General features: G+C 41.1%; 1 protein-coding gene and 1 non-coding gene across 2 annotated transcripts in view; both read right to left on the bottom strand.

The window, feature by feature from the left end:
* ARHGAP10 (Rho GTPase activating protein 10) overlaps positions 1-12068 on the bottom strand; it is a 342299-nt gene that overhangs the window by 103334 nt on the left and 226897 nt on the right. Inside the window, exons 17-18 of the mRNA XM_007472009.1 lie at positions 4903-5008; positions 3324-3483 (exon numbers count right to left, since the gene is read on the bottom strand). Coding sequence (XP_007472071.1) covers positions 3324-3483; positions 4903-5008 — 266 coding nt within the window. The remainder of the gene's footprint in view (positions 1-3323; positions 3484-4902; positions 5009-12068) is intronic.
* Positions 10299-10371, bottom strand: TRNAE-UUC (transfer RNA glutamic acid (anticodon UUC)). Its single transcript has one exon. It is a non-coding gene; the product is annotated as a tRNA-Glu (tRNA).

The following is a 12068-nucleotide window of genomic DNA, read 5'->3' as shown; positions in this document are numbered from 1 at the left end:
TCTTCTTTTCCCTACAGGACTGTCCTCACTTCTCCCAAATCTCACACCATGTCTGATTCAGAGCAGGCACTCATGACAGATGTACTGAATTAATCCATAACAAGTACAGTCTGTCCTCCGTGGCTTCCCCATTAGCGGATGTAATCAACAGAAGATCGAAAATATTTGGGAAAAAAAGGTTCCAGAAAGTTCCAAAAAAGCAGAACTTGCATTTGCTGCATGCTGCCAACTACTTACATAGCATTTACACTGTACCAGGTATTATAAGTAATCTAGAGATGACAAAGTATATGGGAGAATGTGCATAGGTTATATGTAAATACTCTGCCCTTTTATCTAAAGGACTTGAGCATCCGTGGATTTTGGTATCTGCAGGGGGTCCTGGAACTAATCCCCCCCAGATACCGAGGGACAACTGTATACTTTAAGAACAAAACATATGCAGAACTCACACATTCTGAGGCACAGCCCCAATTTGAAAATCCTTGGGAATTTCACAGTACCCTTTCCACCTGGGAAATGCAATTTTCTGGTTTGCAAGGGAAGAAAGAACTTGATAATTTTTTTGGCCCGCGAACACTTTTTTTAAAACAACATCTTAATGTACTGAGTGGAAATGAAGCCAAAACATATGGATTAAGTTTCCTATAAAGTACATATGGATTTTATGAAAACAACAAAGAGGCTTGGATAAAATGTGATCTCCAAAGCAGATTAACCAAGGGTCTTTTTCTAACTCCAAAATTAACCTGGAGCTTTCTTGCTTTAATTATATGTTGAAAGTTTCCTTTTCTGACTTAGTGACTTTCCTAGTCAGAGTTAACATTTTTCGCATTCCTAGGGAAGAAAAATAAGTAACTGAGGAAAAGAAAACATTTTCCTTCTACTGTCATTACCGCCCCCCCTCCAATTCCTTCTCCTTCATAGACACCACCTAGGCCGTTTCATTTCATTGCTAGTTTCCCCTCCTTTTTTTAATTATAATTTTTTTTCCTTCCTCACGAGACTATTCTTTTTAATGTTTGCTATCCTTCCTCCCTCTCTCTTTTTCTCTTTGTTCTCAAACATTAAGAGGAGCCGTATCTCTCCCTCACTACATTCAAGTAAAACATCAGCTCCTTTGGGTGGTGCATGTGGATCAGTTGTCAAGGAAACGTATGGTTCAGCTGGGGCCAGACATCCCTACAAAGTGTTTCTACGCAATCACCTTTGTTAGCAGAAATACTCTTCCTCATAGCAGAGCCTGGACTCCGAAGTGAAGACCACTTGAGCACGAACAACGAGCTGGGAGTGAGAGTGACAGTGGACAAGGATGAAATCGAAGCGGGGAAAAAGAGGTTATAGGGATATTACCTATTAATAGTTCTCAAAAATGTTCACTAATCCAAGCTAACTGCCTGCCCCTACCCAACCCCAAGCAACTCTCTGCTTCCAAAGCTAAACTCACACACTCAATGAAGAATCTGAAAGTCACTATCTCACCTCCTCTTGGTGGGAAACCTCAGGACTGCAATCAGTATTGGCCGTGCGTTCACAGCACTATCTAGCCTGGCCACCGAAAGGGAGAGAGGGAGAACCAGAAGCCCTCTACTTCATTCAATAAAGCTCCATCTCCGAGAGTGGGTCCAGTTCCATCTGCTGTTAACTATTATAATCGGCTCGCCAATGCCACTTGGAATTCCTGTAAGACTGGTTAACAAGGTGAAAGCAGCCCTATCTATTTCCCAGCAGAAAAAAATCGTGTACTTATCTTCCCAGCTTCAAATAAGAGAAGAAAATAGGAAGCTACAGCATTAGATGGAGAGCCTTTTATCCAAGAGCAAGACCCAGAACCAGCATTTTCACAAATAAATTGGATAAAAGTTCTCTTAATTAGGATTTAATCAAATGATAGTCACGCTCCTAAACATTGCCTCGAAGCTTATAGTCTAATTATTTCTTTTTCTCAAAATGAATAGTAGCCATCGTGCCCTGAAGCTGGCTGGATAGTTCCGTATACATTAATGACAGTTTGACGGGGCCATAAGAGGAGGCATAAATGCACCACTAGCTACCAAAAAACAAAACCAAAAACCCCACCAATGTCTGACACCCACAAAACAAGCTGCTTTTACCATACAGATAAAGCAAATCTCTAACCAGGTTTCAAGCCTAGCTTTTCACTGGGAATCGATATTTGCACCAGCTAGAATTGCTCTAGCCAACAGCAAACGCAACAAGAATCCAAGAAATGTTCTCACAACACTTGTGCAAAAGGACTACACCTCTCTTCATCTGTCTCTTTCCCACTCCCCTGACCCCCAGAAATTTCATTGAATCCATTACTTCACCAAATAAATACTAAGCAAGTGCCTAAGGAATACCAGGTATTATTCTAAATGTGCAAAAAGATCTTTGCCCTCAAAGATCTAGAAGAAAGAAATAGATAACAACTAGAAAAATAAGTCAATTGCATAATATGTTAGACAAGGATGTGTGCTGTGGGACACAAGTCCCGAAACAGGGCTCAACCCCCTAGATCGTGACCCGCTTTCCATCAGGGACTGTAATGTTCATCTTCACCTCCCAGCACCTAATACATGCTTGGCATATAGCGCAATCTCAATATTTTCGAAAATTTATAAACAATTAAAGTTGTTGACCAAGCATTTTAACAGTTTTCCAAGTCCCTATCTTAAAAGTGAGGAAAGTTATTAGCAAGGTCCTGATCTATATGAACAGAATAAAGGGGGGAAAAAAATCTAAAAGTTCTTGAAAGAGTCTATTGCATTTTGAAAAATCATGTATTCCCTTGAATACAGAGAAACAAACAACAGGATATGTTACCTAAGATTCATTTTAAACCAGAGATTCTCAGCCTGGAGGCCCCGGGTTTGAGGATGCTGTGAATCCCCTGAAATTGTTAGCACAATTGCAGGGAGAGGAACAGCTGTGTGTGTTTTTCTGGGGAGAGTGTGATACAGATTGACAAAAAATGTTTTCCCTGTGTTACAGTAAACAGAATTTCAGTGAGAAATCCAAGGATAGGAAAAAAGGCAGCAAAAAACATAAACAGTCCACAATGACACTCTGCCGATATTCGTTTGCATCTGGATTAAACGCTGCTTCCTTAAACCAGTGAGATAACAGAAGATTGGGTAAGCTTCAGATCCAAAGACAGAAGCTCCATGAGGACTTCTCAGAACCAGGCTCACCATCATGATAATAAAATCATTAAATAAAAAGAGAGAGAAGGAAAATCTAAGAGGACAGTTGTACCTCACACAGGGACGGGCCCAAAACAGGAATTCCCTTTTGGAAGAAAAAAAAAAAAGCACTTTTACCTTTTCATGGTTTTCAATTAAAATTTCCACGACAATATTCTGAAACTTCAAATCCATGATGGCAGCAACAGTTTCTTCCTGTGGCCTCATCAGAGTTGGTCCAAACACCACTCCTAAATTTGCCACGGTCATGAGGTTCTGCTTGGAGTGATTTGAAACACTAATAAGATGAGGGAGGGAAGAAAGGTCTCTGGTTAAAAGAAGGGGCAATAACTGTGGCCTGTAGATATTTTGCAACTCTGTATTTCCCTAAAAACAAGGAGCCAGACTCAACTGTCCTCAGTGTCCGCCACTGAGATCACTGCATCTGGCAAGGCGCCATGTGATGGGGTCCCTGCCCACCTTCCTACTTCCCTTTCTTTGATGCTCTGCTTAACCACAGCATCTTTCTTAATAATTCTATGTATATGCTAAGCTTGTGTCTCTGAACACCTTCATTTACTGTTCCCTTCTACTTAGAACATTGCTTCTTTCCCCAGGTCATTATACCCTCGCTTCCAGGCACTACTAGACCACATGGCACCTTTGTAAGAATCACCTTCACAAGCACACAGAGCTTGATCAGAACACCCACACTCATCCCTCTGGCGCAGTACCATTGTGCAGTGAACGACCTGGACAACTGTTCTCAGCAGCCCTGCAACCTAATTCGGGTCTCAACTCAAAAGGTCTCATCCTCAGAAACCAAGTTCCATAACAACCCACTTTATAGTCCAATACCCAAGATATATTCTTTATCCCTCACTCGGTCTTTTTACCATTTATCACCTGAAATTATTTTATATTTTTATTTTTAATGTTTATTATCTTTTCTGTCCTAGAAAGAAGGGACTTCATGAAAGTAGGGACTTTGACTATCTTTTTCAACTACATATCTTTGTATCAGCTAGCACCTTAAGAAGGCATTCAACCAATATTTTCTGACCAAATGAATGAACAGCTTTACTAGCAGTAGGACCCTTGGAAACTCATAATATCCTCTGGCCTTCAGTTTCTTTTTCATGTGAAATATGGGTTGTAAAACATAGCATTCCTCAGCTTCCTCTCACCTCTAAAGTTTTACAATTACAGTGATCTAGGAGTCCTTTATATATGAAGAAAGAGCTAATTTTTCCACTGAATTATTAGATTTTGCTTGCTTTGTAAAGAGAGAGTGAAAGGAATAAAATGGATCCTATGAAATAACTACGTATTATTGGATTAAACAAACCTGAAGGACATGTTCAGACTCAGAGTTAGGTAGGTGTGAAACCAAGCTAAATTTGCTAACAGGCTTATAATCACATTTCCAGAATCTGTATGCAGGGAAATGTATAAGATTCTCTTTTCTTACTTCAAATCAAACCCTGAGTTGCTGGCAGTGACATTAAGCAAATAATTATACGACTTCATGAAAGCATCATATTTCATCACTCTTGTCCAAAACACACACAATAAGGCAAGTAAGTGTCCAGCCTGCCCTCGCAGGTGTGGTCCCTGGTATTGTGTAAACAGCCCCAGCTCCAAGTGTTACATATCCAACACCACCGCACGGTGCCCAGAGCAAAATAAAGCAAGTTAGGAAGAAAAAGAGGCTTACTTTGTTAAGTGTTTCACCAAAATATCCAACATTTCTTTATTTTTCTCCGGCAGTTTGTGTACCAAGAAATGGATAGCGTTAACACGAGATTCTGGGCTGCCGCTTTCTTTTAAGAAAAAAAAAAAAAAGAAAGAAAAGAAAAAGAAAAAAATGGTTAGCAGCGAACTCAGAATCAAATATATTCCTAAAAACAATTACAATAGCTCATCCATTAAATCTTCAAGCAGATAATGTGCATGTATTTTGCCACTTTTCAAAGGAAAAGAAAATCCATCTATCCATCTTTCTCCCTATTATGAATCTTATGTGCCTCCCCTATGACGTAATTTCAGCGGGGCTGCAATTAGTGCCTTTCCCTCTGCTGATATTTAAGAACAGAGGGCAACTACGGATTCTCCCTCTGGCACGCTGCACCTCAAGTCTGCTCCTCGCTTACCTGATGAGTCTAGTCACTGGGTCACTGCCCCACAAGACGCTTATCCTCACAGATCCCTAGAAACGGGAGGCATGGCATGCCATGCAGGGCCGCATGGGGAAGCACCGGGGAGGTCAGGAGGCAATGAGCAAAAGGAAAATGTGGGCAAAAGAGGGTTTATTGCAGTATCCACATGAAGGAACAGGCAAGGCAGGGTAAGCAGGCTTAAGACTGGTTGGTGTGAATTTTTTCAGCAGGCTCGGGGGTATAGAGATTGTTCCTGATTATCTGGTACCTGGCTCTGAGGCAGTTAAGGCAGAAGAATATTGGTCTGGAGTGTTAGAACCCGAAAGATGGGGTCGGGGAGGGAAAATGGGCTCTGGATTGGTTAGTTTGCACATGGAAAGTGTGCTCAGGTTAAATATCTCTAGGAATTGGTTAGCCCCAGGAAGGGCAGTCTCCCCAGGGTCAGTCAAGCCCCAGATGTCAAAACATTAGAATAATGAGACATACTTGACAGTGCTTATTTGGAATAAGGGCACTGCAGACACCGTTAGTTAAAATGAGACCGCAGTGGGGCAGGGTGGTCCTTTAATCCAAGGACTGGTATCCTTATAAGAAAACAAAGACGTAGAGGGAAGATGGCCACGTGAAGGCAGACATATGGGAGAGTATCATGTATCAATGGAGACAGAGATTGAAGAGATGCACCTACAAGCCAAGGAATGCCAAGGATTGCCAGGAAACACCAGAAGGTGGATGGGGCAAGGCTCCTTCCCTAGAGCCTTCCAAGGAAGCATGGCTCTGCTGACACCCTGATTTGGGACCTCACCTCTAGAATTGTGAGAGAATAAATTTCTGCTGTTTTAAGCCATCTGGTTTGTGGTACTGTGTCACAGCAGCTCTAGCGAACAAATATTGAATATATTACCTTTATCCCTTAGACTTTGGTATTAATGATCATCCATGGCTCTTACGAACAATGTGCCCAAATTCCCTTTATTGTGTTGATAGAATATTATGGGACAAATCGATAAAATGCTTATTATTGAGAATTATGCTAGAGTTTGTCAGGGGTGTCAAAGAAGTGACCCATAAGAACTAGGTGCTCCGTTTACCACAGCAGGAAGGTAGGTTACAAATCGCTATGGAAGTTCACAGAGAGCTGGCAGGGATGCTCAGGAAGGTTTCGCATAAGGGAGAACGTTTGAGTCAGGGACTGAAGAACGGGAGAGGTTTCAGGGAAGGGTGGAACTGAGGGGTGTGGGGTACATTCTGGATTCAGCAAACAGTGTGAGAACATACACAGCCTATTCAGAGACAGCTCCTTACGCTTACATAAAGGTGGTCAGGGCCAAACTTTGGTCCATAAAGACCAATATTACTCAGCCATAAAAAAGAACAAAATAAAATGTATACACACACACACACACACACATATATATATATATATATATAAACTTTTAAAAAAGAACAAAATAATACCATGTGCAGCAACATGGATTGACCTAGAGATTGTCATACTGAGTGCAGTTAGTCAGACAGAGAAAGACAAATATATGATATCTCTTATAGGTGGAATCTAAAAAAAATGGTACAAATGAACTTATTTACAAAACAGAAATAGAGTCACAGATGTAGAAAACAAACTTACGGTTACCAAGGGGGAAGCGGGGGGAGGGATAAATTGGGAGATCGGGATTGACATATACACACTGCTATATATAAAACAGATAACTAATAAGGACCTACTGTATAGCACAGGGAACTCTGCTCAATACTCTGTAATGACCTACATGGCAAAAGAATCTAAAAAAGAGTAGATATATGTATAAATGATTCACTTTGCTGTACAGCAGAAACTAACACAACACTGTAAATCAACTCTACTCCAATAAAAATTAGTTAAAAAAAAGGAAAACTTGTCTTTACTGGTTGTTTCTAAATTAGTCACTGAAAGTAAAGCAAGGAAGGGATATGAGGAGAGTTAAACTGCGGGGAAGACATACCTGACATTTTTAGAGGATGAATTAGAATGGGGAAAACAGCAAACTAAGAGGGAACCTCTATGTGGTCAAGAAGTATTGAGGCAGGAAGGGGTGGGGACTGGGGTGGGGAAAGGGATCAAACTACAAATAAGGAAAGAGAGCAAAGAAGAATAGTTTGCAGTCAGATGGTGGAATCACCGCTTCCAAGTGACAGCTAAGTGGCCTTGGGCAAGTTACCTAACCTCGCTGGGCCTCAGGGTCCTCACCTGCAAAATGAAGCGACTAGCACTACCTCAGAAGGCCACCTGAGATTCCGTGAGGCGGTATCTGTAAAGCACTTAGCCCCAGCACCCGGCATACAGAGGCACTAGACCGCTGTTAGCAGTCACTGCTGATGCTGTTCACGTCACTGTTGATGTCTGTGTTCCTCTTATGTCAGAGCTACTATGGAAGAGGTAGAATTGACAGGATTTAGCCTCAGACCGGCTATGGGTCAAAGGAAAGAGGCAAAGACGACCGACGTTTCATGTCCTGGTTACCTGGCAGTACGGTCAGTTCTGCTGACAGACAGGAACCCAGGAGGCGAAGCGGGTTTGAGGAGGAGGATGATGGTGGAAGTGATGGAGAAAGTGACATTCAGGGGCTGCCATGCTAGCACGTATCTGGGAAGGGGAAGAGGCTTTAGAGCTGAAGGCCAGCCATGCTCTCCAAAGGGTGTGACCTCCAGCACGTGGCCAAGGCTGCCTGAGTACTTCAGAGGCTAACAGAGGACGCGGTGGGGAAAAGAGCTCCAAAGACATACAGGGGAGATGCCCAGGGAGCTAAGCAAAGCACAGGAGGAGGAAGAGACAAGAGGACCAGGGAGTTTCAGGGTCATCAGAAAGTCAAGTGAGAAGAAACCTGCAAAGACTGGGGAGCTAGTGCTACCCAGAGTTACAGGAGACTGGGGAATCGAAAGACAGAGAAGGGGGCCGCGGCTAAATTTACCAATTTTTACAAAAAAAGGAGGTTAAAGAGTGAAGTGCTGAAGAGGATGGGGAGGGTGGGATTTCAGACCAATGGTTCAAAACAGAAGAAAGGGAAGGGAAGGGGAAAAGAAAGGTAAAGCAGATCAAGAACAGGGAATTTGGGTGGGAGGGAGGGAGACGCAAGAGGGAAGAGATATGGGAACATATGTATATGGATAACTGATTCACTTTGTTATAAAGCAGAAACTAACACACCATTGTAAAGCAATTATACTCCAATAAAGATGTAAAAAAAAAAAAAAGAACAGGGAATTTGTTGGGTCTTCTTTGTTTGGTTTTTATAACTGAGGTGCAATTGACATGTAACATTATATTAGTTTCAGGTGTACAACATAGTGATTCAATATTTGGATACACTGCAAAATGATCACCACAATAAGTTACCAATTTTTTTTCTTGTGATGAGAATTTTTAAGATCTACTCATTTGGGACTTCCCTGGTGGCGCAGTGGTTAGGAGTCCGCCTGCCAATGCAGGGGACACAGGTTCGAGCCCTGGTCCAGGAGGATCCCACATGCCACAGAGCAGCTAAGCCCGTGCGCTACAACTGCTGACCCTGTGCTCTAGAGCCCGCAAGCCACAACTACTGAAGCCCACGCGCCTGGAGCCCATGCTCCGCAGCAGGAGAGGCCACTGCAATGAGAAGCCCACGTGTAGCAACAAAGACCCAATGCAGACAAAAATAAATAAATAAAATAAATTTATATAAAAAAAGATCTACTCTCTTAACAACTTTCAAATATACAATACAGTATTAGCAACTATAGTCATCATGCTGTACATTACAACCTCATGACTCATTTATCTTTTATTTCTTTTTCTCATTTATCTTATAATTGGAAGTCTGTACCTTTTGACCCCCTTTTCCCACTTTACCCACCCCCTGGCCTCCCACCTCTGTCAACCACCCATCTGTTCTCTGCACCTATGAACTTGGGTTTTTTGTTTTGTTTGGATTTTTTTTTTTTTTAAAGAGTCCACAAATAAGTGAGATGATACAGTATTTATCTGTCTCTGCTTGACTTAGGGAATTTGTTTTTTCAAAACGATAATAGTTTCACCTTCTTATCATTATAAAAATTAAATATCTTTTCTGCTAAAATTTTAGGAAACATAGATAAAATAAAAATTCAGTTAAAAAAACACTAAAAATCTGAAACATATATAGTTGAGAAAGACCAAGCAATCAGACTACACAGAACTCCTACAAATCAGAAAAGAGAGAGAGAACCCAAAAGAAAAACAGGGAAAAGCATGGAGCAGAAACTTCATGAAAGGGGACAGCCATACCACCAATAAGTGTACGGAAAAAGCACTAAACCTCGTTAGTTATCAGAAAAACAGAAATTAAAACCACAATAAAGGATTCCTATACACCCATCAGGATGGCTTTAAGTGAATATTAAGCTTGGGCAAGGACACGAAGAAACTGGAACTGTCATAGAGTAACTGGGTGGGAATAATTAAATGGTACAACCACTCTGGAGAATTGTTAGTTAGGCAGTATCTACTAATGTTGAACACACACATTCCCAACGACCCCAAAATGTCATTCATAGGACCATTCACTAAAGGACACATAGCAGAATGTTCTCGGCAGTGGCACCCTTGGTAACAGTCCAAAATTGAAGCAACTCAAGTACCCATCAAGAGCAGAACAGGAGGGTGGTGGTACATTCATGCCATGGAATACTATACTGCAATGAGAGTGAATGATCCACTGATTCACTCAACAGAAATGAATCTCACAAGATAAGCAAAAGAAGCCAGACACATTGGTATATTATGTTTGATTCCATTTACAAAAAAGGTCAAATGCAGCAACCCTCACCTGTGGTGTCAGAAGTCAGGAGCGTGCTCACATATCATGGGGGTGGATGGTGACCGTGTGGGTATGAGGAGGGGCTTCTGACAATGTTTTTTGTTTTTTTTTTTGACTGCACCAGTTGGCTTGTGGGATCTTAGTTCCCCAACCAGGGATCGAACCTGGGCCCTCGGCTGTGAAAGCGCAGTGTCCTAAACACTGGACCACCAGGGAATTCCCCAATGTTCTATTTCTTGATCTGGGGGCCGATTACATGGCTATCTTGACTCTGAAAATTCATTAAGCTGCACACTTATTATTTACACTTATTATTTGTGCACATTTCTGTTACGTTTCAACAAAAAGTTCCTTAAAGTTACTCACACAGTAAGTCTCAACCTAAGATAAGCTACTACTTTTTTAAATTGTTTCAGATCCTTTTTCAACAAGATATTGAATATAATTCCCTGTGCTATACAGTAGGTCCTTGTTGTTTATTTTATATATAGTAGTGTGTATCTGTTACTCCCAAGCTCCTTATTTCCCCCTCCCCTTTCCCTTTTGGTAACCATAAGTTTATTTTCAATATCTGTGAGTCTATTTCTGTCTTGTAAGTAAGTTCATTTGTATCATTTTTTTTAGATTCCACATATAAGTGATATATTGTATTTGCCTTTCTCTTTCTGACTTACTTCACTTAGTATGATAATCTCTAGGTCCATCCACGTTGCTACAAATGGCATTATTTCATTCTTTTTTATGGCTAATATTCCACTGTGTGTGTGTATGTGTGTATACACACACATCTTCTTTACTCATTCATCTGTTGATGGACATTTAGGCTGCTTCCATGTCTTGGCTATTGTAAATAGTGCTGCTATGAACACTGGGGTGCATATATCTTTTCGAATTAGAGTTTTCATCTTTCCCAATATATGCCCAGGAGTGGGACTGCTGGATCATATGGTATCTCTATTTTTAGAATTTTAAGGACACTCCATACTGCTCTCTATACTGGCTACCCTAGTAACTTTTAAATTTAATCATTTCAGAGTTTTCCTTCCTTTTTTGTAATGAGATGTTCAAACAACCTATTTCATTTAATATATAATGGAGGGACTTCCCTGGTGGCGCAGTGGTTAAGAATCCGCCTGCCAATGCAGGGGACGTGGGTTCGAGCTCTTCTCCGGGAAGAACCCACATGCCACAGAGCAGCTTAGCTCGTGCACCACAACTACTGAGCCTGCGTTCCTAGAGCCCATGCTCTGCAACAAGAGAAGCCACCGCAACGAGAAGCCCGCGCACTGCAACGAAGAGTAGCCCCCGCTCGCCACAACTAGAGGAAGCCCACGTGCAGCAACAAAGACCCAACATGGCCAAAAATAAATAAATAAAATTAATTAATTAAAAAAAAATATATATATATATAATGGACATCTCTCCATGTCTTTAAATGGAGTGCAAACCATCAATTTTATGAATATTTAGATCGCTCCCAATGTTTGTAAAGTTAAGTTTGCACCAATTTACACTTCCAGGAGTAGTGTCTGAGAGGGAGGAATGAGATTTTACAACACAGAACACATTGTTGCTAAAGGGAGGGGAGGGAAAAGGCTAGGAAATGAACAGGCACATGATAAAGCAGAACGCAAACAATCAAATCATGTAAAAGACTCTTTGATACAGACTACATTTGTCTTCGAAAATAAAAGTACAGCTATCTAAAGAGTTAGGTGATAAATTACAATCAAGTTTTTAATCTGGAGTTAAAACCAACATAATGCCTTACTAAATCAAAGCTGGAGGAAAATGAAAGCAATAAAAATATAATAGCATTTTCAACTCACAGCTTTGATTTTTAAAATGAAATTAAAGCAGGGACTCTGAAAAACAGTCAAAAATTCCAAAGGAAGAAAAGAATAACTGCCTAC

The sequence above is a fragment of the Lipotes vexillifer genome, unplaced genomic scaffold (assembly GCF_000442215.2).
Source record: "Lipotes vexillifer unplaced genomic scaffold, Lipotes_vexillifer_v1.1 scaffold269, whole genome shotgun sequence".
Lineage (NCBI taxonomy): Eukaryota > Metazoa > Chordata > Mammalia > Artiodactyla > Lipotidae > Lipotes > Lipotes vexillifer.
Note: the sequence above shows the minus strand (reverse complement) of the source record. Positions and strands in the feature narration are given on the sequence as shown.